The sequence below is a fragment of the Vitis vinifera genome, chromosome 5 (assembly GCF_030704535.1).
Source record: "Vitis vinifera cultivar Pinot Noir 40024 chromosome 5, ASM3070453v1".
Taxonomy (NCBI): domain Eukaryota; kingdom Viridiplantae; phylum Streptophyta; class Magnoliopsida; order Vitales; family Vitaceae; genus Vitis; species Vitis vinifera.
Genome location: NC_081809.1, coordinates 6,427,325 through 6,454,459, shown reverse-complemented (window position 1 = coordinate 6,454,459; position 27,135 = coordinate 6,427,325). Strand labels below are relative to the sequence as shown.

Below are 27,135 nucleotides of genomic sequence, written 5' to 3'. Positions count from 1 at the left end.
TTATTTGGTTTATTTTTGTATTTTTCTGAATCATTGACTATAAAGTATTATTTTTTACTTGAATAAATATCATTTTTTTATATAATAACCATTTGTTATTATCTATATGAAGACAATTATGATTGATTCCATGGTAGAAGTGCTATGTTATCGGAATGGAACAATTTTGAAGACATAAATGGATTTGAGATATATTGGAAATAATATAGAGATTGAGCCTATAGATGTGCCTATTCATACGACCTTTGTGGTATTGTTGAACATGATATATGATATCATTGGTGTTGACAAACACTATCAATTGGTCTTGAAATGTCGACATCTAACTAAAATGAACAAATTTCAACCATTAGTGGTCAGAAATGATCAATCAGTTGCATGTATGCTAGCAGTGCCATCAAAGTATGGAGTGTCTTCAGTTCAATTATTCATCGAGCAAGTTCCCAATCACTATCATTTGAGTAATGAAATGAGTCATTTGACACGGTTGTCAGCAGGTGATACTGATGTTGATGACGAAAATGAAAGAGATGGGGAAGATGATAAAGATGATGCAATCAATACATATGAGATTCATTTACCTAATGATGATGAAAATTGTTATCCAAAAGAAAATATTGATTTGGTGATGGTCCAACAAGTTGTGGAATGTGAAAACACAAGATATGTGAATCTTGAAGTTGGTGATAGGTCTAATAATCCTGAGGTTGAGTTTGAACACATCACCAGTTGCCTCCCGACATGGCATTGATTGGAGCCAAAATATGTGCTCTAATGGCACATATTTGATATGATTTGTGCACCAAAGGACATTCAAATCACCCAAATTGACCTAAATCAATGCTAAGGCCCTAGCCATGAGTTTAATCTATACTTTGGAGATTTATCTTAGGTTCAAGGGAAGAAAATTGTGCAAATTGAATGACTTTAGATTTTGAAAGATCAAGAAAGGGCTAAATGAGGAAATAAGTGAGTCAAGACTCATTGAACGTAAGGAAAGGCAAAACAAGGATATCATGAGGTTGGAGGATGATAAATGACCATTATGGAGTAAGAAAGAAGGCAAGAAAGCATGGAAAATGAGGCATGAAGCAAGATTTAGCTGCATGGAAATTTAGAACTCAAAAATCTGATGGCATTATATACTCTGACTTTGAGGACAAATTTGGAGCACTTTCTGGAGTCCATTATATACATACTATATATTGTTTCGAAGCTCGGGAAGTCAGGAGTTCAACGCTTCAAACAGTTTGCAAATCGGAGCTGAAATGAAGAAGTTATGGCCATTTGAAGACAACTGCACCAAGCTATAGGGTCATTTCGAAATGATTTCGAAATTCAACTTATGATTTCGAAATGGCACCAATTTCGAATTCACCCACTACCACTTTGATGTTCCGCCTCCTCTACCCCAGGAATTACATCTATTTAACTTATGAATTCGAAATCAACTTTGAAATGACACCAATTTCGAATTCACCCACTGCCACTTTGATGTTCCGCCTCCTCTACCTCGGGAATTGCATCTAAAGCACTCCATCGGCCCTAGGTGGACCCCACATGACTAGAAATCACAATTTTATTATTTTTTAATCATTTTTAGGAAATTATTTTGTAATAAGTGGCCAATGAGAGTGTGCCACATGTTAGGTAATTGAGGATATTATATAAACTCTCTCAATTCTAGGTTTTAGGGACCTTGGATTTTTTTTTTGGAGTTTTTGACATTGAAGAAGGAAGAAGACGAGAACTTTGGTTTGTTTTCTTTTTCTTCTTTATTGAATATATTGTTTTTAGTTTCTTTTGATTCAAATTATGGATTTTTACCCTACTATGGATTGTGAATGTGACATCACCCCCATGAGAGGCTAAGATCCAACTTGGGGCTTGAAGCATGAAAACCTAAGGTCTAGGAAACCTATAGGGACAATGGGTGAATTATTATAACAATGAGATTAATTATTGGTTGAGTGACAATTTATCAATTTTTTTATCCTATCATTGTGAGTTCGTTTAGGGAATGATACGGTAGGTTATTACTTGATACTAGTGATTCTTGGTAATTCTTGATTATTAGTTATCCTCGTCTTACCTACCGTTATTTGCCCCTAAACAAAGCTATAAGAAGTAGGAAGAGTTAAAAAGTCAAATCTTAAATTGATAATCAATCTCATTCATTTGATGGCTTTAGGAATCTATTTTAAAAAGGAAAAATTAGGTTTCGGATGAAATTTTGAGTTATAGAACTCAACTTGATCGCGAGTGGCCAAGGATCCCAAAACCCTAAGATCATATTACTTAAAATACCCTTGTTTTCTATAATTTCTATACCCTAGGTTGGATTGTGGAAAACCCCAAACTTGAATCAATTGAATTTAAAATCAATATTCATTTTCTCTTATTAATCCAATTTCTTTTACTTAGTTTCACATTATTCACATATTGTTTTTCACTTAAGGATTTAAACAAAAACAATTCATTTATTCTAATATTGACAATTTTCATAAGCCAGTCCTTGAGAACGATACCCGGAATACTACAAAAGCTGTAGTGACTCTTTCTCTAGTTTTTCTTGACCAGAGTTACTACGTAAAAAGGCTAAGTATTTTGGTACAATAGAGAAATTTCGGTCAGGCACCCAAGTTAATAACTCTAATGACAACCAAGAGACAACATTTGCACTCGTTTCATACCATATGCCACATACACCACAATTTTAAATATGGACGAGGCAATTAATTATGTTGTAAGTGATTGGACTCCGTGGAAAAATCCAACTTTAGGAAATGTTGATGGGGAATTATCAATTGACCAAATATTTCCCTCAAAATCAGATTTGCAACATGCTGTGAAGATATTTTTCATAAAGTCACACTAAGAGTTTACTATTTATAGATCAAATGCAAGTGTGTTAGTTTTTAAATGTAAAAAAGCACCAGAGTGCCAATGATGACTAAGGGCAATGACAGTGAAAGATACATGTATGTTTAGAATCACAAAGTACAAAGGTCCTCATACATGTGTCAATTCATGTATAAATCAGGATAATTCTCAGTTGAATTCTAGCTTTATATCTGAGTATATTGAAACATTGGTGAAGACAGAAATGACCATTACAGTTGTTGCAATTCAAGTTGTTGTTACTGAACAATTTGGTTACCAAATTTCTTATCAAAAAGCAATGAAGGTAAAAAGGAAAACAAAGACTCGATTATTTGGTGATTGGTACAAGTCTTATGTAGAGTTATCTTGCTTCTTCCTTGCTTTAGAGTAATCAAATCCTAGATGTATTGCGTATTCCAAAATGGTTCTTGGAAACAACCCGAATGAAAAAAAAATTTAGCGTGTTTTTTGGGCATTCACTCCATCTATTAAAGGGTTTACTCATTGTCGACCAATTCTTAGTATTGATGGGACACATTTGTATGGAAAATATAAAGGGACTTTGCTGATTGCTATGGGTTGTGATAGTAATTACCAATTGTTCCCATTTGCATTTCCCATTACAAAAAGAGAGAATACAGATAGTTGGAGTTAGTTTTTGGCATGCATCAGAGTTGAAGTAACACAAAGAAAAGACTTATGTTTGATCTCTAATCGTCATCATAGCAATATAGCAGTTGTAAATGAAACATATTCGGGATGGACTAAGCCAGATGCTTATTATAGATTTTGCATGCGTCATTTAGCAAGTAACTTCAACACAAAATTCAAAGATAAGACAATAAAGGATCTCATGGATACAATTGGTCGGATAAATGTCGAGGCTAGAAATTGGTTGGAGCATATTTCTCTTGAAAAATTGGCACTCTCACATAATGGTGGACGGAGATATGAGATTATGACAACTAACATGACTAAAGTTTTTAATGGTATCCTTAAGGGTGCTCGTAACTTACCAATAACAGTTTTAGTCTAGTTAACTTTCTATCGGGTTAACAGTTACTTCACAGTCAGGTGAGAGCATGGTGTCAGTCGTCTCGCTTTAGGTGAAGAATTCACTCCATATATTGATGCAAAGATAATGGCTAAAGTTGTTAAGGCAGGTTTACAAGAGGTTGTTTTGTATAATCATGTGGATGGACGTTTTCATGTTAAAACTAGGCACTCTATTGGGAACAGTAATAGGAAACCTCGCACATATCATGTTAACCTTCAAACGAGGTCTTGCACATGTAACAAAACACTTTTGTTAGGATTCCCATGTTCGCACATTCTTGCTACTTGTCATTGTCGAGCAATTGATTTTCAACAATTTGTACAAGATTACACCACACATGTTTATCTATCAACATGGGCTCCCTTGTTTTATCCCATATTTGATGAGTTGGATTGGCCTCAATATAATGGACCGATAATTATACCTTCGGACTCAATGAAACGTATAACTTCTGGTCGACCAAAATCAAGTTGTTTGCATAATGAAATGAATGCAAGGGAAACTAGAACTCCACAAACATGTGGACTTTGCAAGCAATTGGGTCACAATCGACGTTTTTGTCCTAATAGAGAAACCAATGATAGGAGGAGTTGATATACTTCATGAACATCTTATTGTATTGTTATTTTCTTATTTACTAGGATTGACCTTAATCATTTTAAAATATATGTAAAAACTATCTTATTGAACATCTTATTGACGTTTGTTAGAAATTGTTATTTTTTGTCAATTCATTCATATTTTGCTTATATCAGGTTACATGGAAAAAATCCGAATCTCTATTGTTTAAGGGAGATGCTGCTCAAATTTTTAAAATTTTAATCATGAAATTCATGTTGTTAGAAATTGTTGTTTTTTGTCAATTCATTCATATTTTGCTTATATCAGGTTATATGGAAAAAATCTGAATTTCTACTGTTTAGGGGAGATGCTGTTCAAAATTTTAAAATTTTAATCATGAAATTCATGTTGTTAGAAATTGTTGTTTTTTTTCAATTCATTCATATTTTGCTTATATCAGGTTACATTGAAAAAAATCTGAATCTCTACTATTTAGGAGATATGCTGCTCAAATTTTTAAAATTTTAATCATGAAATTCATGTTGTTAGAAATTGTTATTTCTTATCAATTCATTCATATTTTGTTTATATCATGTATTGATGTAAATGCAGACACGGATACTCGGTTGTTTCCTATTCGTTCTCACCCTGAGGATACATTTGTGATTTCTCTTTAACATTGACATCGATCATCTACCATTCGTGTTGATCTAGATATAGGTCATGTTTTGACTTGTCGACACAGGTTTCGTCGAGAGTGTGTTTTGGATGATCGTGTTCGATCATACATTATACAGTCATGATTTTATGTTTTTCATCAAATGGGGCATGTTAAGGTTGATTGACCTTTGATTACTACATTGGTAGAGAAATGACGCCCAAAGATGCACACATTCCACATGCCAATTGGTGAGATGACCATCATATTGCAGGACATAGCCATCTTATTTGGATTACGGGTACATGGTCATCCTGTCGCTGGTTCTACAGATATCGATTGGCATGCACTTTGTGATGAGTTATTGGGTGTTTGACCAACAGAGACTGATATTCGTGGAGCATCCCTTAGAGTTTGTTTTATTACTACCAATTTCTCTCATTTACCACCAAGGGTTTTAGATGAGGTCACGTTATAGTGCCATGCTAGAGCATAAACTTTATTGTTAGTTAGTGGTTCATTATTTCCAAATAAGAAGGGAACCTACCTCCAATTAGCAATTCTACCAATGTTAAGATATTTTGGTGAGACTGCACAATATAGTTGGGGGAGTGCAACATTAGCACATCTTTATTGAGAGTTATGTCGAGCTAGCTTAGATAATGCAAAAACTATTGCAGGACCATTGCAATTGTTACAGGTATAACAACAAGTCTTATTAATTATGTAATTTTGTCATAATTATGTGCATTTAAACATAATTTTGTTTCATTTTTAGTTATGGTCATGGGAACGACTACATGTGGGTTGTCCTAATAGATTACTTCCCCATGCACTAGTGCTTATAGATGAGAGATTCCTGCTAGATGCACTAAGGAGTAGGTAGAGAGTTCCCTTATCTCATATAGACATTCCTCATCATGTGTTGGTCACATACAAAGATGAGTTTGATAGATAACGATCTGATCAGGTTTGGGCTAAATATTAGTATTCTTTAATAAGATTATTAATATTAATATTATAATTTAAACTTTATTAAATGCATACTAAGATTTGAATATATTAGGTATTATGGTAGCCTTGCACGGATGATATACTAGCATTGCTTACAGACATTTGTTTAACCGATCAGGATATTTGGCGGACGATGTCACCACTTATTTTTTTTTTGTTTTATATTGTTGAGTGGCATTGTCCTGAGCGTGTTGTGATAGTTTGGACTCATACAAGGTATTCCTTTGACATCCTATATAGATTCTGACCTTCACTCCATAGATCAATGCAGTCGACCTTAGTTTGATTGGAGGTTGTATTGTGAGCGCTACATGGCATTATGGGAAGCTAGGGGGGACCACATTGTCACTGCGAAGCCTATAAAGCCTCATATGGACTACCATGCTCTATACATGACATGGTATCGTCGTATTACATGTCGTTTTATTACACCTAAGGATGATTTTGGACCTATGCAGTACCGGGCTACTGTCTTATCTACTCACTTATTGGTTTGTATCACTTTAATATTATGTACATATTGTATATAATATTTATTCCAAAAAATAATTATATATCATTTTATGTGACATATTGAGACTATGACATTGGTCATATCTCGAGGAGGTCATATGTTGGAGAACTTTGATAGTGATGCTTGCCACACTGGTATTGTTGATATTATTCGTATGGCCACCGATGTTATGTGCATTATTCGGGAGGATTATTGTATCCCACATGTAGAACATGGAGGAGGTAGGTCACCAGCTTAGTCGAAAGTTGCTCGAATACCACTTGTTCGAGGTCAGTTGACATTTCGAGGGAAAGGTAGATATATTAGTTGTCAACCCATCACCTCGTCAGTATCAACATCATTACAACCCCCTACCTTTTTATCCTCACGATTAGTATAATCATCCATCTCTTCAAACCTACCATCAGTGTAACCCTTTACCTCTTTAGACCCATCATCAGTACAACCCCCTATTTCTTTAAACTTACCTTCAGTTCAAGCTCCTACTTCTTCATACCCACCATCATCACAACCCGCTATCTCTTTAGACCCACCATCAGTACAACCCCCAACCTCTTTAGACCTACCTCCATTACAACTTCCTATCTCTTCAGACCCATCATCAGTGCAGATTGACACATCTACTCAGCTAGATTTACCATCAGCCATTCCGAGGGGTTGGCGGGGCCTACGTCGACCTAGATTGCTACCTCCACCACCACCACCTCTATTTCCAGTTCCATCTCCATCACAAACAGATGTTTTTCATGTGTCACATGCAGTACCTGCTATAGTTAGAGATGAGTGACCAAAAAGGAAGAGAGTACCAATTACACATAGGTTCTCTCCTTGTGGAGACATGTGAGATTATAAATGTTTTTTCCCACTATATTAATGTTTACTGGGTATTTTTTGTGACTTTGATTAAACTACTAAAAATTACATTTTGTAGTAGACTATTTCTAATTAATTTCATTAACTAATTTTTTTTCAAAAAATCTATATATGTCAACTACAGCTTAAGAGTATACTATTATTTCGATAAAGATAAATTTGTTATAATACAAATAATTTAATATCTTAAAAAATAACAAATTAAATATCTTAAATTAATAAATTATACAATTTTATATATTATTTTTATGTTATATAAGTTTTTTATTTTAAGATTATTAATTTATTAATAAATAAAATATTCATTTATAATATCTTATATTGATCAATTTATGTTTGTTGAAGTAATACTATATTCTTAAGTTTAAATATAAATAATTTATTATTAAAGTATATATTTTTAATTTCAATAATAAACTGTAATTTAATATTTTTTAATTAAATTTGAAAGTATAATAAAAATAAAAATTAATTGAAATCTCAGTTGGCAACTGTGGCTTAAAAGTATACTATTATTTTGATAAAGATAAATTTGTTATAATAAAAATAAATTAATATCTTAAAAAACAAAAAATTAAATATTTTAAATTAATAAATTATACAATTTTATATATTATTTATATGTTATATAAATTTATTATTTTAAGATTATTAATTTATTAATAAATAAAATATTCATTTGTAGTATCTTTTACTTATCAATTTATATTTGTTGAAGTAATACTAGATTCTTAAGTTTAAATATAAATAATTTATTATTTAAGTATATATTTTTAATTTCAATAATAAATTATAATTTAATAATTTTTAATTTTTAATTTTTTTTTAAAAAAACTGAAACTTCAATTGACAATTGCAACTTTAGTTCAAAAATGAAACCTTAGTTGCCAATTGAGGCTTTAGTTAAAAAAATGAAGTTTTAGTTGGCAATTGTGACTTTAGTTCAAAAACTAAATTCTCAGTTGACAACTGCGACTTCAGTACAAAAATGAAGCATCAGTTGCCAATTAAGGCTTTAGTTTAAAAATGAAGTCTTAGTTGACAACTATGACATCAATTCAAAAACTAAAGTCTTAGTTGACAATCGCAACTTCAATTCAAAAATGAAACCTCAGTTGCCAATTGAGGTTTTAGTTCAAAAATAAAGTCTTAGTTGATAACTGCGGTTTTAGTTCAAAAGCTGAAACCTCAATTGACAACTACCGTTTTAGTTCAAAAATGAAGTCTTAATTGCCAATTGAGGATTTAATTAAAATGATGAAAAAAAATATTTTTTTTATATGATATGGTTCCTACATGGTACCAAAGATGCCAAGTTGAACATAAGTTTCATAAAGTGGTTAGATCCTATATTTTTTTTAATAAACGGTCCATTTTGACCCAAAACTCAAATTTTGCAATGGTAACCAAAATGGTGTGATGAGTAAGGTTTAAGAAAATAAAAACGGAGGTGGGGGCAGAGGTAGGTATTTAGAAAGGGCGTTGAATTAAAGTTCAACCAAGAAAGAGGCGGGTCCAAGTCAGCAACCATTTGGTCCAAGTCAGCAACCAACTCCAAGTCATATGCCAGAGTGGCACCGACAGGCAACCTCGCCACCGATTCCTCCAAATCGTGGATTGGTCATTGGAGGCAATTAGGAAATAAATAAGCAAGAATAGGATGGCCAGTCAGCCACCATTCCCAAAAAGATATTCTTTTAACTTTTGAAACCAACGAGGGTTTCTCTGGTTTCAATCTTCGCCATCCCAAAACCAGAGCAAACCACCGCTACCGCCCCACTGCCGTCGCTGCGTCACAACCCTCGATCTCATCTTCCCCGCATCTCTTTATCAAGGTGCGCTTTTTTTTTCCTTCCTATTTTTCGTTTATCTTTTGGAAATTCCCTTTATCGGTCCATTTGGATGGCGAGAAACCGCAGGAAAATAAATAAAATTTTGTGCTTTTATCTCAAGTTAGGTTTTAAGATGTTGTTGCAGATTAATGTTCTCTCTTCTGGCGTATTCCGTTTTCCGCTCTTTTTTTTTTTTTTTTTGGTTTCATTTTTTCATTTTTCTTAGCCAGCAAACGAAGAAGATTTAATGTTTTTCTTTTGATCCTTGATAAACTAGATCTGGGAGATTGGGGCCGATCCTTCGTGACTCGGATTTGGATTTGATATTTTTGTGACATTACGATTTGTGTGGAATTGAAGCTTACATATCTGAGTTTTGAGTTATTTGATGCATTTTGTGGTTCTATTTTTTTAGGTAATTTTGTGAATAGAATGGGGGCATTTGTGTCAAAATTCTGGTTCATGTTGTTTCCTGCAAAGGAGTATAAGATTGTTGTTGTTGGATTGGATAATGCTGGAAAGACCACAACTCTTTACAAATTACACTTGGGTGAGGTGGTCACCACACATCCTACCGTTGGGAGCAACGTGGAGGAGCTCGTTTACAAGAATATTCGATTCGAGGTACTTGAGTATTATTGTTTACAAGAATATTCAATTCTAGGCATTTAGAGAATTATTTCTGTTTTTAGTTCATAGCCCTTTGAAAGGATTGTATGGTGATAATAATGTCATGATGAAGGGTATGTGGATTGCAATTCCTCAGAAGTTCTGCTCTCAGAAGTCCTAATATAAATGCTTAACCTTTTTTTTGTTTTTGGGTAAGCAAGTATGATTGGTTGCAAAAATATAGGATATTAGGTTTCGTGTTATACTTCTGCACTCTATTTGATTATGGAGTTATCTTTCATTATCACATTTTACTTTTACTAATCTTCAAAGGAAAAAGATAATTTGGGAAAGTGAATTTCTAATCTCTTAACAAGAATTTTTTACTGCCTATTTTTTTTTTCCCAAAGTTATTGTATATCCATGAAGTTCCATTCAAATGCCGAAACTACAGACTAATTACAATTTTAGTAGCTCTGCTTGTAAATGGTGAATGTTGTGGAGTAAAGAACTATGTAATTACAACTCCATGAGAAAATTTGATCCCTTGATCTTTGGTCTATTAGCTGTTAATTTCTTACATGTTTATGAATATGTTCTGAAATTCAAACCCTAGCATTGCATTCAGTTGCAAAAAGAGAGGAAAAAAAAAGGAGAGAAAGCGGAACTAAAGAGCAAAGATTTTATTTTTTGTCAAATTTGTATTTTTAGAAGAAAATTCTGAATGCAGCTTTTGAGTTTCTGCTAAGTTCAATTCCCAATGGGACAAAAATTTACCTATGAAAAAATGATAGCTAGATATGGATGTTGTAGATTACATAGTTGTTAAAAGCATGTCTAGGTCCAAGGTGCAGAGACTCCTTAGCTCTAGCACCTTATTTGCCAAGGTGTGTGCCTGGTAAAAAGGCACATGCCTTGTTAGAGGGGCCTGCCTCGTCTATTTTCTATTTTGTACTCTTTTATTCTTGAACTTTTTAGTATATAGAAATTTTATATAATGATCTTAGGTTTTTGGTTCAATGTTGCTTTTAAATGCTTGGGATCCTAATTTTTTTTTCTTGAATCAGAATTCTGGATCATGTTTGGTGATATATAAGTGCATGATAATGTTTGCGTGTTTAAATATATATTATTATGTAAAATTGACATGCATCTTAGGTTGCACTTCATTTTACTTATGTACGTGCCTTAGGTTTTACCTTGTACTTGGGGCCTTAGGAGACCTTTGTGCATAGGTGCACTTTGTGCGTTTCTGAACTATGGGAGATTATCATAATTCTTCCTAGCTAATATGTTGGTAGGTTCAATTGTAAAACTAGATTCTGGTTACTAAAGATGCTCACTGTTGAACTACATATTGTAATTATCAGGAAACTTGTGGGTGGGATTAGCAGGAAGCTCTACACGTGTCTATTGTTTGTCATAGGTTGCATTCATAGAAGATTCCATTTTTTTAGGAAGTGCCAGAAGTCTGATTGAATTAATCACCAGATTACTGTCATATTCCTAAACTTTAAAGTCGTCAAAGGGTGGAAGATTATTTAGATAGATGGCTGAGTTTTTCCTTTTCCTTTTTTTCCCCTTTATTTGAGTTTTATTTTTAGGGAGCATAGTTATTAAAGGTGCACCTAAGTTGAAGGTGCAACTACTCCCTAGTTGTGGTGCCTTGCTCGGGAAAGCACAAGTCTTGTTGGAGAGGCACACCTCATCTATTTTATGTTTTTCTTTTACACTCTTTTTCTTGAAATTCATGATTTTATATGGAAACTGCATATAATTGCATTTATTTTTTATCAGATGCTTCTTGAAATGATTAAGGCATATATAGTTGTTAGGATTGGGATTTTGGATTATATTTGGTGATTACAAGTGTAATGAATATTTGTATATCCATATTTACAATATCTTATAAAATTGACATGCACCCATATGTTGCACCTCACTTTTCTTAGATGTGTGCCTTGTGCTTAAGTCCTAGGAGACCTTTGCACCTTAGTGTGTTTTGTGCCTTTTAGAATGATGTTATAAATTGGGTGGGCTCTTGTTGAGAGTAAGGGTGGTTTTTTGTGTCCTCTTTTTCGAGGCCTTGATTTAGGTGCCCCTTGTATATGTCTGATGTTCTTTGGTGTACTTTTTTTTATTCTTAATTTATATAAACCTATCTTTACCTATTAAAAAAATGATGTTGACAAGATATTGAATCCATAAGAATGAGTGATTGTAATGACTTCTCTATTTTCTTTTCATTTTTACTTGCTATCTAATTGATGGAGAATCATCTGCCCTTTTTTTCTCAACAACCATTTATGTAACCTTTTCTTTTTTCTCCAGAAATTGGGGACCATAAATGGTTATCCCATTAGATGTTTTGTTCTCTATAAATAGAGTTATTATTGCAATTTATCTTGGTTTTATTTAACCTCAATTCTTTCCTGGGCCTGAACTACCCTCCTCTCTGTCAGACAAACAATATTGTCTGAAGTAAGGGTGGGAGTTTTGATATTATAAACTGTGACCTTTCTTAGACCTGAGCTGACTGATGGAGAGACAAGCATTGTTGAAGATTGAAGAGTTGTTTACTGATTCCCAGTTCATTCACATTTTTCTTCTCCTGTTTCTTGTAGCAATTAAAATTTTTTCTTCTTGTGTGATAGTAATATTATTGTTTTAGCCTATTTCAGGTGTCGTGTTTCTCTTACTGATATGGATATGTACATTCCTATTTTCATTTTATGTCATTGTATTAGATGTTCATATCATATCTGACATTGAGAAGTGTCTGTCCTTGCGAAACCTTTTCTACATGTCACTGTCTTGGCAAGTAGTTGTTAAGGATGCAATAGGATGGTCTAAGGGCTAGAGACAGTCAATTCAGTAGCATTTAGCTCGCCCCCTATACACTTTGAATCTGCTGTTAATTCTTCCTTAGAAGTAATTTTTTTGATGAGTAAAGCATTAAAGTATCATAAACAAAGAGCGCCAAAACAACGCTCTGAAGTACATATGAAGTATACGATGAACGCCTATAAGTGCCTACAAAAAAAAGGGACCAACAAAAAACTATGCCCTCCTTAAAAGGAACCCAACCAATTGACAAATTCTGCTACAGATAGAGGAGCAGAACTTAAAAACAACCTAGATCAAGCCCATATAATACAAAGAAAGGAGTGTTTTAGTTGTTGAATGAACTGTTCCTCATTCTCAAAAGATCTTCTGTTTTTTTTCCTTCCAAATGGTTCAAAATAAGCAGTGGAGCTGCCTGCCATGCCTTTTTCTGCTTTTTTTCCCACACAAGAACCATGTCATCCTAAAAGAGTCTCTCTGACTTAACATGGAAGCACCCAAAACACATTGAATAGGGGAACAAAAGATTCATAAAACCCTTCTCTTGACACAGTGGATAAGAATGTGATCAATGGACTCTTTGTCTCTGCTAGACAAAGGAGACATTTGTTTGCCAAAGACCACTATCTCCTCTTTAGATGATCCAAAGTTAACACTTTTGCCCAAGAAGCCTCCCAGGTGAAAAACCTTTGGGGGAGCCCATGAATTCCATATCACACTATCAGGAAATGACATTGTACTTTCTAACTCTAAAGCTGAGTACAAGGCTTTAATAGAGATCTTCCCATCTTCCTTATAAGTAATGAAGTTTTTCTATAGAGTTTCTGTTTTGTTAAAGGAGAACTGTGAACTCTACAAGTTTCTAAGTAGAAAGCATGGAATTACAATTTCAATGCAGTAGTGCCACCTAAACAGAAGATTACTACTGCTAAGGGTTCTTTATAGTTGTGAAAGGCACGCCTAGGCTCGGGGCGGGGCGACGCGACGCCACCCTCTGCGCCTCGCCTGAAGGCAAGTGACTCCCCTTCATGAAGGCGCTGCGTAGGTGCGCAAGGCGCAATGCGGTCGCCTGACTCGCCTCCGGTATGCCCTCCTTCTTCTTCTTCTTCTTCTTCTCCTTCTCTTCTTCAATCGCCGTCAGGTTGGGGCTGAGAAGCCCTAATTTTTTTTTTTTTTGATTTTTTGGGTCCAAAACAATGCCGTTTTGGCCCTGTTTTCCCTTCCAGCCCCCTTTTTCTGGTATTTTTGAACCCGACACCACTCCCAATCATGCCCTAGCCTCAGCCGTGCAGTGGAGAAATGAAGAAGAAGAAGAAGAAGATGAGGAAAAATAGAGGAAAAATAGTCGCGTACCTTTTGGGACCTCATTATGTTGATTAAATTGAAGTTTTGGATGATATTTGATGATTTATGTGTTTAGGACAAATAAATGATTATTAAATTTGATTATATTATATAAAAATATATATGTAAATTAGGGTGTGCCTCACTTCACTAAAGCCTGCGCCTTAGGTGCGCCTTGCGCCTCAGGCTCCAGGACTACTTTGCGCCTTGGTGCGCCTTGAGCCTTTTAAAACTATGGGGTTTTTCTTTATCATGTCTTTGTGCTTGGGATCTTGGTTAATGGGTGTGTTCTTTTGTATTATTGGGCCTAACATTTATGGAAAATCAGAATAGTGACTAATAGGTTTCATGGTTACTTCTTAAGCATAATTACAATCCTACTGAATCTGATGGGAGTCTAATAGGTTTCTGGTTACATTGAGTTGAATGTAAGTCAATAAAAATGGTAGGAGTCTACCATTTTCATGGTTTGATGATCATGGATAGACTTGTCATGAGAAAATGAGTTGTGAGAGACATTACTTAGTGATCCTCCTCTTTAGGCAACGATGGTTCATGTTCTTTGCTTACATGCCAATGACTGTAGATATTGATCAGGAAAGAATTGGCCAATGCTCCAAATTTTTTTGACATTCTAACTGTGCTGATTCAGCTTTCTAATATCCCTTACCCTACGCTCAGCATTTGAGTTGACAACCTGAACAAGGGCCACCGTACATAACTGTCTTGTGACAACTGTTCAAGCCCAATTAAATGCCACATGGTATTTAAATTGACAAAGAGGGGTATGGTTGTGATTTAACGTATGTTCCCCTTGTAGATCCAATTAAAATTAGTTGATTATTTTCTAATCCATGTGGATTTGTTCTGGGTGTCACCTGGACTAAAAGAAATTTCTTTGGTCCCTATGATGGACTCATGTTTTGCTTGTTTGTCAACGACATATTTTGTTATAAATATCTAGAATAAGTTTTGATGTAGAACTATGGTTAAGTTAATATGATAGCTTATTTTTGGGAGAGATGAACTGCCTAACTTCTAACAAGTCTGGATGAAGTATCAAAAGTAGGGAGTGTTGCTTTTCAGTTTCTCATCTATCATCAATAGATATTCATTTTTGATCTGCCACAGTTGCATCTTCTTTCTGTATTCAAATTGATTTGAGGTGTTGCATTTTATTTCTTTCTGCCCATAAGATTTTCTGCCTCCATCAAAAATTAAAACATAAAAGAAATATTTTATATTGTATCACCCTATCTAAATCATTGTTCTTTTGGGTTTTATTTGCCCATGGATTCTCATTCTGGATGGTTGGAGCTTCTGCTTAGTGATGAAACTGAACTAATGTATTCATGCCTGAAACTGCTTTTGGTTGTTTCAGAGCAATAGCTGAAGCACAGCTCTGTGAAAGTATATTCTTGTTTTGTCATACTCCTAAATGTGATTTCTGGCCAGCTCGTTAATTGAGACTATATGACTGGACTTGTGTGTTCTGGTTCTGTAAACTGATATGTTTATTTTGCCATTGTTTACTTTAATATCAGGTGTGGGATCTTGGTGGGCAAGAAAGGCTGAGGACATCATGGGCAACTTATTACAGAGGAACTCATGCTGTTATTGTCGTGATAGATAGCACTGACAGAGCCAGGATCACAATTATGAAGGATGAACTCTTCAGGTTGCTTCAACATGATGATCTTCAAAATTCTGTCATTCTCGTCTTTGCAAACAAACAGGACATCAAGGATGCTATGACCCCTGCTGAGATCACGGATGCCCTTTCTCTCCACAGCATCAAGAATCATGATTGGCATATCCAAGCCTGTTGTGCCCTCACCGGGGATGGCCTGTACGACGGTTTGGGGTGGATTGCCCAGCGGGTTACAGGAAAAGCCCCAAGTTAGAAAACAAAGAAATAAAAAAGGATGGTCTTTTTTTTTTTTTTTTTTCTTTTTTGCATATTTTATTTTACCATGGAGTTGGAAGGATAAGAGAAACAAAAGCCTCGTATGTACAATCTAACAATATGACAAGCTATTTCTAAGCAAATTTGTAGATTGTTTTCCATTCTGATTTGCCAAAAAAAATTTGTCATTCTCTGCACAATGATGCACATTTCATAAAGCATTTGACAATAACACAGTTTTTTGGCCAAATTGTAACATGTCTGTATGTTGGGAACCTCTGCCACGAAATAGTAATGTAAGTCAAATCTTGGAATCAGCAGGAATCACAGTATCCAGCATCTGCAGCCTTGTGAATCTTGGGGGCCTTCAAACCATCGATCCCATATAGGATTTGCAGGGCCATATGTACTGTCAATCCAGAATAAGTTTAGATTTATAAAAAGGCTCGTTATTCATTAGGTAACCACCCCCCCAAAAAAAGGTAAAAGCAAAAATGAAGCAACAGACATGAGGCATTACACTGGGAGAAGCGGATCAGGTCTCGATTCCACGATACTCAGCAACCTGGGTGCACGGTAAACAAAATTCAGTTTGCAGACTGAGTACAACTTAATTTAGTATGCTAAGTATTTTGTCATACTTACTCCCTGCACGCATCTGAGGCTCTCTCGGTTTTCTCAAGCTGTTCCAACTCTTCCTGCGTACATTTTTTATCAGAAGAAATTGAAATGCAGTGAGTACACAATTAAAACAAGTTGAAACCATATACTATTTCTTGGGATTAAAAATTCCAAATGATAATTCATATCCGCCACTGCCATTTTGCTGGACAAACTTCAAAGAATTAAACTGTCTAATTAATTGCATGTTTCTCCAACATTACCTAATTGCATACAAGTAAACTGTGGTTAAAAGCTCCAGTTTTCCATTGGATGATCTAAACCTCAAAACCTTTCCTAGTGACATCTCCATTTATTGCAGGATAATCATTTTGCAGACCTAAAATCCAAGGACCTTTAGTGGCACACGTGTTTCTGTGCTGCTGTTCAAGATACGTATTGGAAAAACATTTTCTACTTAATTCTTACAGACATTTCTATTAAAGTTTATAGAGGAGAAGGATATGGAAGTTGAAAGATTTCATTTCATCCTATGGAACTAAATTAGCTTGTTTAACAAGAGCCCAGCCAAGGCAACCTGCTTCTTGGAAATTTCATTTAACTAGAGAATTATTAAGAAAAGGGAAGACGAAAAAAAATAACTTACTAAGGTTTGGGAAGCATATAAAATTATAAGTCACCAATTGGTAAGAGAGAACAGGAGATAACACGGGATATATAAGCAGGATAGGAGGTGCGGTCCATGAAAAATATGGGAAATGTTACACCTACACAGTGTGGATGATGAAAATCCTGATGAAAGACCCAATGACAAACTGCCTCAAAATGGAAATGGGATGTAGGAAAAACAAGCAAAAACTTGATGGCCATGGGAAGAGCTTAAATATTGAAAAAACATTGGGAAAATCTACTGTTCCAGAAACATTTCCCACATGGAAAGACAATGTTAGGTAAGTTCTATTAATGATTGAAATACTTGTTGAAATGAGTTTCACCTAATTTCTGAAAAGGTTGCCTGTAGGAACATGTTTTCTGAGAATCAAGTTTTCTCGAAGGAAGGATTTCCAAGAACATGGGCAAATTTCAGATGCCCAGAGAATGCTTTGGAAACCCTTGGCTATCCTATGAGGAATGTAACCACATAAGAGACATGTTTTCTAATGGCAAGGTTATTATGACATTTCCTAATCATGACCTATCTTGCTTACCTCTAAACCTAGAAATTATTTTTTTGCTTCAAACATTTATGTGCAGTTTCCAGCACTCTCAGATAGGATTTATTATGAATATTTTCTCCCTTCTTGGAAAAGCAAATGAGAGTCATCTTCATCTGGATTCACTCAAGCAACCTATTAAATCCATTCAACTAGAATATCATTTTTCAACCCAACAGTAATTGATGGATGCTATATCCATTGGTCCAAAGTAATCAATATTTGACAAAATCTAGTGTGTCTACATGGGAAAAAAGCAAGCCCCTATGCAGCTCTCAAAATTTTGCATATAAGGAGCAACAATCAGCAAAAATTATAGTCAACACAGTTTGTCTAAGAAAAGCATTATTGGAAGCATCTGCACCACTTCAACAATTTGAAAAAAAATAAATCATAACACAAAGGCCTATGATACACACATGCATACAATTTAAAAGATAGGATCAGAAAGGTTTCTACATGGGACATGAAATGATTTTAAATTTATAGTTTCCTCCCCAACACAACAATCAAACCCAACAACCCCACCAACAAATCTCTGCAGCACCCATCACTTTGGAGTTAAAAGCTCATTACAGTCCCAATACATTGAATTCACTGGAAACTGTGACCTTTCTAGGATCAAGACAGCCAATGCCAAAAGGCAGTTGGAATTATTGGCACCTCATGGAAGAGATTATGAACTTCGTGAGATGTATTTTGGATACACTCTAGTGGACATGTTTTGAAATGCGTATGGTGCACTAAGGTGCAAAGATCTCCTGGGGCCTAAGCATGAGCCTACTGAAGTAAAGCACAGCCTAGGATGCATGTCACTTTTTATAAGATATTGTAAATCGGGACATGCAAACACTTATTGAACACCATATATCGCTAAATATGTTGTAAATTCTGGTCCAAGCAAAGCGTAAATCAACATTCCAATAATCTAAAAGAGCATCCAACATAAAACCGATGCAATTATATAAAATTAAGATACATTCGTAAATTTCAAGAACAAAAATATAATCAAAAAAAGGAAGAAAATGGATGAGGGGCATGCCTTGGCAAGGCACTACAACTAGGGAGTTAATACAACTTGGGCCTAGGCATGCCTTTAACAACCATGCTGGTGGATGCACCATTTTGTGAATGCAAGGAAAACTTCCTCGATAAGAGGAATTTCTACTTTGTAGTCTTACAGAGTTTTATCCACCTTAAGGCCTTTGTCCTTCTCTTCTGATTATTTTGGTTTCCATTTTTTTTTCTTTTGTGGTTTTCTTTTCCTTGTGTATGACTTCTGGTCCCTTCGTATTTAGTTGTTTTCATCAAGCAATGTAGCTTAAGAGAAAAAAAGAGTTCAAAATACCAGTGTTGATGAACTTGCCAAGGTTCAGGATACGCCAATATATTGATAGACACATTGATCGTTGAAAAACAACAGTACTGTGAAATTTTGCACCAAACCTTCATTATGTTCTAAGACAGCACTAGTACACCACAACACAAATTATTGGAAATATTGTATTAACAACTAGTGTATCATGCTTTGATCATAAGAAATAAGAAGCATAGAAGTGATGGCTCCCTATATAGCATTTAAATATCATTAATAGGTTCAAGTAGAGCAAAAAGGCAAAAGCATCAAAGAATTGTTCATGTTTATAAATAATTTTTTTTTAAAAAACCCTTATAAAATATAAAGTTGTCTTGTTTGAAATTCAACTAACATTTTAGTGTTAAGTCTTTAATTGGACATAAGTTATTACTTGAGGAAAAATAGGGGTAAACAAGGGAATGATACCAAAAAATTTTAAAATATCATTAAGCATAGATAGTATCATAAGCATGCCAATTAACATTGAATAATTGCACTGATTAGATAGTGTGTTATATTTATGATAGCTTTTACATTTTGTTATTGAGTTGAAATATCTACAAATAGATGGGAAATATCATTGATGTTCAAACAACATCTGTGAAGAAGTGTGGTGGCTGGTAAGTATGGGGAGGGAGTAAAGAGTTGAACAGTGTTTCAGTGCTCCATAGCCAACAAAATCTATGTAGCTCAGTGGAGAAGGATCAGCAAGGAAAGGAATATTTTCTCTAGGCATCTTTTCTTTGTTATTGGGGATGGATGGAGGGTGCAGTTCTTACAGGATGTCCAGTGCTGAAGGATGAGCTATTAATACACAGGTTCCTGAACTAGTTTCATATTGCAGTGTGTGTAGAGGCCTTGGTTGCTGACTATTTAAGTTGGATAGTGGAGAAATGTCTTGAAGAAGGGCTGTAATGGATAAGGTGATAAGACTTTTTCAAGGTCACTATAACATGAGGATTTCAAGAGGGAATAAAATGGTATGAGATGGAAGACCACATAAGATGGGATATTTTGGGTAAAGGCTTTCCACAAGATGTAGGAAATGAGAATTGCTTTCCTTGGATTGCCAAAGAGCGGCTCTGAGAGGATTCTCACTATTGATCAAATAGTGAGAAAAGGTAATATTTTGTCTACCTGGTGATGCATATGCAAGCAGCATGGAGAGAAAATAAATCATCGCTTGCTGCATTGTGAAACATCAAGGGGGTTATGATCCTTGGTCTTCACTGCCCTTGGGTTTAGTGCATAATGATGAAATTTGAGTGTGGCACGCACAATTTATGCACGAAAGTATAAAACCAGTTGAAAGCAGAATCAACAAATTCTAGAAGGGGCGGAACTCCCATTTTCTTGCAATGAAAGTCAATATACCAAATCTGTTTATGTGGACTTCATTCAAGGATGAAAATAACAGAAATTTGCAGAATATTGATAGTTGGATTTTACACAAATATCATAAATTTGGTGGGATGCAAATTACTCAAAACTCTTGGAAATATTAGAAAAAACAATTCTTTTTTTTTTTTTGGATCAGAAATGAAATATATGTTGATAATGTTGATAATAATAAAGTTCAAGGATGAGAGGTCCTTCCCACAAGATACAAAACCTAATAAAAGTAAGACTCCTCCACTGTACAAGGAGAACTATAGATAAAGACATGAACAAAATATCTCAGAAACCAAAATCAAACTCTCTCAACGTTATCCACCCCTTTTGAATTACAAACCGAAAGCCAACTAAGTTGAATAACATTAAGTGAAGCTCTTCTAAAAGTGGCAATACAAGAGGTCCAAATGGAAAAGCAGAAGTGAAGAAGATCCTACACCATCCCTTTTGTTTTGTATTTAAATTATTAAAATTATTGAAACTTGTATTTATAATTTATTTTATCAAATTAATTTTTATTTAAAACTTATATTTTATTAAAAAATAAAAAACTTGTTTTTATTAATTTTTTTTACAATTTAGTAGTTTGGAATTTCATGATAACTTTATCTTTTTTAATTTTCTATCTAAATTTAAAATAAAGTGTTAGGGAATTTTTTGTAATTCTTTAAAAAAAAAAATTAAAATGAAAAATGTGAAAAAATTAAAACAAGAGGTTAATTCAGCCATTTTTTTTCATTTTTGGACAAGAGGCAATCTCAACCATCAGATTATCTTGCTAGCCAATTTTTTGGCAATTTTTTTGCCAAAATTCCCAACTTTTCATTGGTCTGAGTTTCCATGTTTTGCTTTAAGGCCCTTTGAAATCCTATATTTTGGCTGAAATTGCACTGATTTTCTCTAATTTTTAAATCCTTGACTTCATAATGTTTTGAGTTGTATTTGATTTCAAGCATTTTTAGTCTTTTCCTATACTTGGCATGTGCTAGGGCTGCACCACATTTTAGCCCCTTTCCAATGCATTTTTATTACCTATAAAAAATATAGGTATTTATGATTATGCATAAAGCTATATTGGTTCTGTTAGTTCAAGGTTGACTTTCATTACTGTCCTGAAGTTAATTTAGTTGCAAGCTGCCACTAATCTAACTTTAATTATGACAAAATTAGGTATAGTTTCTCTACTGTTTTCCTTAGTTGATTATATGTTCTTACTTTTGTTAATTTTTTTCTTTAAAAAAAAATCAATAGAGATGCTGTTAGTCATTATCCTCTGTAGGGCTCACAATATTTGTGTTTGAAACCATTTAGTACTTGACTTCAAGAATACCCCTGATCTCATTTTTCCTTTGGTAAGTAAAACTTGTAACCAAAGGAAAAAAGGGGCAAGCGCCATCTACATGGGAAGTGTACCTAGAGACTTATGAATGGGAAATAAACAATACTCTAGATCACTATACCTCATGCTGGATGCAAGGGCTCAAAAAATTACAAAAGGGAGCCTACCTTCCACTCCCCCAAAACCAGAATCCTAGAGTACAAAGAATTTGTGATTCCTAACTTCAAATTTCTAACCAAGATCTCCACTACACCAAGAAACTTCTTCCTCTAACTTCCTTTCTCCAAAGTACCAAAATATACAACACAATCATCCTCCAAGCTGTCACAAAATACCAAAACCTACAAAGGTCCACAACCACAAACACCAATCTTAGAATATCCTTAAACCGCTTTTCTTTTCTTTTTTTCTTTAACAATTATAGAGGGCTAGGGTGGACTAAAGCTAAATTTCAGCATTTAAGTAAATATTAATGTACTTAAAGACTTAAGACTTAAGTAAATATTAATGAAACACAAGGAACAAAATTGCGTTTGAGGAAGAAATGTTATCAATCCAAAGACTTAAGAGCTCTTTTGTTTATTTCCTATGGTCAGAGACGAAATTGTTCATAAAAGATGGTCTTTTGACTTCAGTTGATTTTATTGATTGGGTGGGAACCCATTGAGGGTGGGGTTCCTTTTGCACCTCCATTCTTGGCAGCTGATTTGTTCCAGCTGGGGAGCAGGGGGTGTTTCTTCTTTGTATACTTTGAGCCGCTGTTTTGGCGGCTTTTTTCAATACAACTTTTCTCTTTTACTTATCAGAAAAAAAAATGTAAATATTAATGTACAACCATTCGTGTTAAATACCAATTTCTAATTTTGGAAAATTTTATTCTTTTATTTAATGCAATCACAAATTAAAAATACTCATATTTATGTAGTTTCTTTATTTTCCTTCACTTTGAACACCAAATCCTAGTCAATTAACCTATTTTTTTTTTTTTATCATTTATAAACTTGCAAACCCAATTCAATCCAAATTATCAAAGTTATAAAAGAAGGGAAAAAAATCCATAATTGTTTCTTTGTCTAACATGGTGAACATGTTACACCATGAGAAAAGAGATATATTATCTACTATCAAGAGATGGAAGCATTAGATCTAAAATAAAATAGAAACATTTCTTCCAATAAATTCATAGCCAAAACATGAAAAGCCTCTAATGGAGATTCAAAAGGCTTTTAAATTAATTTTTATTCAAAATCAACCCAAAAGAAATGGGAACATGCATAAACTTGCAGCTTGCATTTTCTGCCTCAAAAAAGGTTCAAAATTTCTTTTGGAGGTAACTCCCAATCCTTACAATAAAATAAAGATTTTGAAATACACGGAAAAAAAGGAGAATATGTTAAACATGTAAAACACACTAAACTTGAAAACTTAACCAACTTAAATGCAAAGATATATCCAAATAATGATTGATATGAAGCTATGTTCCACAACACACACATGAAGGCTTATGTTACCAAGAGATAATGAGTGCATAGAAAGATTGTGAAGAATTAAAATTGGGGGGGGGGGGGGGGGGGGGGACGATGACCATAACAGCATGTGCTGTGAAAGTCCAACTATCCATCACGGTCTAAGTAATGATTTGAAATTATACAGTTAAATTTCAGGTCTGCATGATGCATAATTTTATTTCAAAAATGAAACAACTAAGAGAAAAGTTGAAATATGAAACCAATATGATTTTGAAGCTTTTCTTTTTGCCACTAGGCAGAGTCGAACCATAAATCTTCTGCATGGCAGTCGCCAATATAAATTTGAAGTTCAATGTCTTGAACATGGCTTTCATCCCCTCTTTCAATCGATCTGGAAGTTGTCAAACAAAAGAGTAATTTTTCATGGAATCAAAATAGACAATGTTTCAAAAATGAGGGTGTTCCTGAATAAATAGTTGGAAATGTGGATAACCTATAGAAAGGAAGGAAACACCTCCTACACTTAAGCAATATGTGATTTCATAAGCTTTGCACTAAAAAGCATTTGCTCAGCTACCTTGAAATAAAGAAACATCCATGAGATTTTTGGGCATTCAATATTTATAAAAAGAAGCAAATCCAAACTACAACCATGCTTCATCCAAGTATTTTATTATGATTCCATCCAAATGTAAGTTTTCACCAAAAGCATTAACTGTAGGCACATTATACATCATCCAATAAACGGGTGAGATTTATAAAGCTTAAGCCTTGAGGATTGCCTACAGATGAGGCTTATGCTTCAAATCACAACTTAAACACCTACAATCACCTGAGCATTCATGCATCAAGTTTTAAGGCACATGCCCAACACTGCAAGACTTACCTTTTGTTTCAAATCAGTATCACTCACACTAGCCAAATGCAGGGCACCTTAATCACAAAAAATTCTTTTTCTTTTTGCTTTGGATGTCATTTCCTTCAAATCATAAATATTTTTTATCATTTATAATTTTCAGACAAACAAAGCAAAAAGCTTTGCCTTTGATTTAACACGACAAGATGCACATGCACATATGCGAATTGAGGGTTAACATAATAAAGGAATATGGATTATTGAGAAGACTACCACAATGAAAGTTAAGAGGCAAATAAATTGATGGTTGCAGACGTATAAGGACGAATGGCATTTTAAAGAATATGATGTGGAGTGGAATCAAACAAAAACAGAACTTGTATTTTCTTGAATTTACAGTTTTATAGTTATACCGTTATACCCTAACATGAAAGGTTCTCAAGAAATAGTAGTTTTTTTTTTTTGAAAAATTGGCGCTTTAAAAATACGATCAAACCATGCACGTGGTTTTGTTTTATTGACAAAATGTTCATTTATTGCACACACCACATAAAGATCTTAGCTGTAAGACTTTTTTTATGGAGACTTGATGGTAAACTTTTCTTTTTTCCCCTTTTAGAGTTCTCTGTTTCTTATTATCTCCCTTATTTTCTTATTAATCTTATTTTCATGTAACTTCAGAAATTCTTTACTCTTACCCCCTTCTCCACTGAGATTTTTGCCACCTCTCACAAGAGAACAAAAACTGATGCTTTCCTAATGTGCATTACCCATGTCACAAAATCCAACTTAATGTTGCTTCACAACATTACAAGATACAAAAGCAATTGGATTGTGTTATGCCAACTTGGAACCCATGACATTGCATGACAACAAAATGCATCACCAGGGCCAACTACTTCATAGTCTGAACTCTAACTAAGATTCCCCATCCTCAATGATGAATTACACAAATAAAAGTTACAATGGGACACACTTCTTCTGTGTCCCTTTCCTTGTAGATAACAAAACAAGTGTTCAAGAAACCAAATTCAGACAAGATCAAACATACACAGTCAAGAAACCAAATTCAGAAATAAATCAGAAAAGGCTAAAATTTAGAAGGCTAGCACTGGAAATCGTTCTGAGAAAAATCCTGTTCTGAGATGAGAACACCAAATTCTGAAACAATATCACTTGCATTTGTGAAAACACATCCTCTTAATTTCCAATACCAATCCATCAAGGGGCAAAGTTCACACAAAGTAGCTAAAAGGGTCCACAGAGAAAGCCTCAACTGACCCAGCACAAGGATCGGAATTCAGAACCCTGCCCCCAGCGGTACAAAAAAGATTTATGTCAGCAAGTTGATTAGGAACTCTTAACTCACTGCAATTAACAATTCTTTCCTATATCAGAAGTCGCGAAATTCAATTTTTAAATTTCAAAATCAGGGAAATTGCATGATCGCATGGAAACCGCTAAGCAGCATCCTTCAAAACTATATTTTTCCCTAGTCAGACAATGCATTGAAAAACGAAATTGCATTAACCGTCCAAGATCATCAGTTTTCGTTCACAATCAACTAGGGCACTGAAACTGTCCCAATCAAACAACCAACAACCATTCATTTCTCAAAACCTCGTAAACCATCGATTCTTTTGCCTCCAAAAAAGCAAGAAAAAAAGCACTACAAACAACGCAAACCAAGAACAAAAAAATCAAAACAGCACAGAAATTAACAGAAGTGAACCAACCTCCAAGAACCGAGCCTCCTGCTCGAGGCGCTTGAGTTCAGCAGTGATCCGATGCTTCCCCCGAGTATCAGCCGCCGCCAGCGCCGAGTCCTGGTGGTTTATGGAAGGCGCAGCCTGCGAATTTCCCGATTGCATCTCCGATACCGAATCCGAAAACCCTACCCCAAGCGGTTGTAGCGAAACCTAAACCACAGACAGGCAGATGATCACGAGAAAAGACAGAGGAGAGAGCAGGAAATGCGGAGGGGCCCCATGAAAGCCGAAATGGATCTGAATCTAGTGAGAGAAAGTAGAGAGAGGATTTTCTCTCACTTTCTTTCTCTCCTTTTGGCTTGGAATTTTAACTTTTCAAAGGAAAGACAGAAGAAAAATGAGGCGACTTTTTGTTCTGAGTTGTTGTTTAGTGAGAGGAGAGAGCAAAGCTGGATTTCTAGTGTGTTTTGTTCCTTTTCTCTCTCTCCCCCTTTTCCTCCTCTCTCTTTATTTATTTATTTTTAAATTTTTGTTTTATCAGTGGGCTGGATGGTGGTTGCGTGCATTGCTGGGTTGTACAGGCGGTGGTGGCGAGAAAATGGTGGGGCCGACGCTGTGATGACGGTGGCGCCGCGGTGCTCGACACTTGGGAGTCCACTCAGACGCTGACACGTCACTTTCCCTGCTCGCGTGTGAGATTATCGGAGCGTCCCGCGTGTGAGTGTGAGAGTGTTTGGTACAAATCCATTTCTGTGGAATCTGATTGGATTACTCCGAGTTGGTAAGTCATTTTTTTTTTTGTAATTTATATTCTTTATTATTTGGACCGACGATTTTATATTAATTAAGCATATTCTAAAGTCTGCCAAAATGCTTATGATAAGTTAAATGTAATGGAAATGATTATTGTGGATTCCGATCTAAATAACCAAAATCAGTTGAACATGATGTCTCTTTATCATAGAGAAATCATTTTATCATAATGAAAAAATATTTCAATTTTATTCAAATGAAATTACCTTAAAGTCTTAGTTTAAAATAATTAGATTTTGGATAAATTACAAAATTCACCCTTATATTTTC

The 27,135-nt window shown here is 34.7% G+C and overlaps 2 protein-coding genes across 2 annotated transcripts; one reads left to right on the top strand and one right to left on the bottom strand.

The window, feature by feature from the left end:
* Positions 1-9,097: 9,097 nt before the first annotated feature.
* Positions 9,098-16,345, top strand: LOC100261292 (uncharacterized). The gene is made up of 3 exons (XM_002283801.5): positions 9,098-9,395; positions 9,808-10,016; positions 15,734-16,345. The coding sequence occupies exons 2-3, from the start codon at positions 9,825-9,827 to the stop codon at positions 16,091-16,093; spliced, it is 552 nt and encodes a 183-aa protein (XP_002283837.1). The 5' UTR covers positions 9,098-9,395; positions 9,808-9,824; the 3' UTR covers positions 16,094-16,345.
* On the bottom strand, positions 16,227-26,594 carry LOC100256197 (guanine nucleotide-binding protein subunit gamma 1). The gene is made up of 4 exons (XM_002283785.4): positions 26,080-26,594; positions 16,741-16,793; positions 16,616-16,660; positions 16,227-16,504 (listed from the first exon to the last, which is right to left on the bottom strand). The coding sequence occupies exons 1-4, from the start codon at positions 26,212-26,214 to the stop codon at positions 16,420-16,422; spliced, it is 318 nt and encodes a 105-aa protein (XP_002283821.1). The 5' UTR covers positions 26,215-26,594; the 3' UTR covers positions 16,227-16,419.
* Positions 26,595-27,135: the final 541 nt, after the last annotated feature.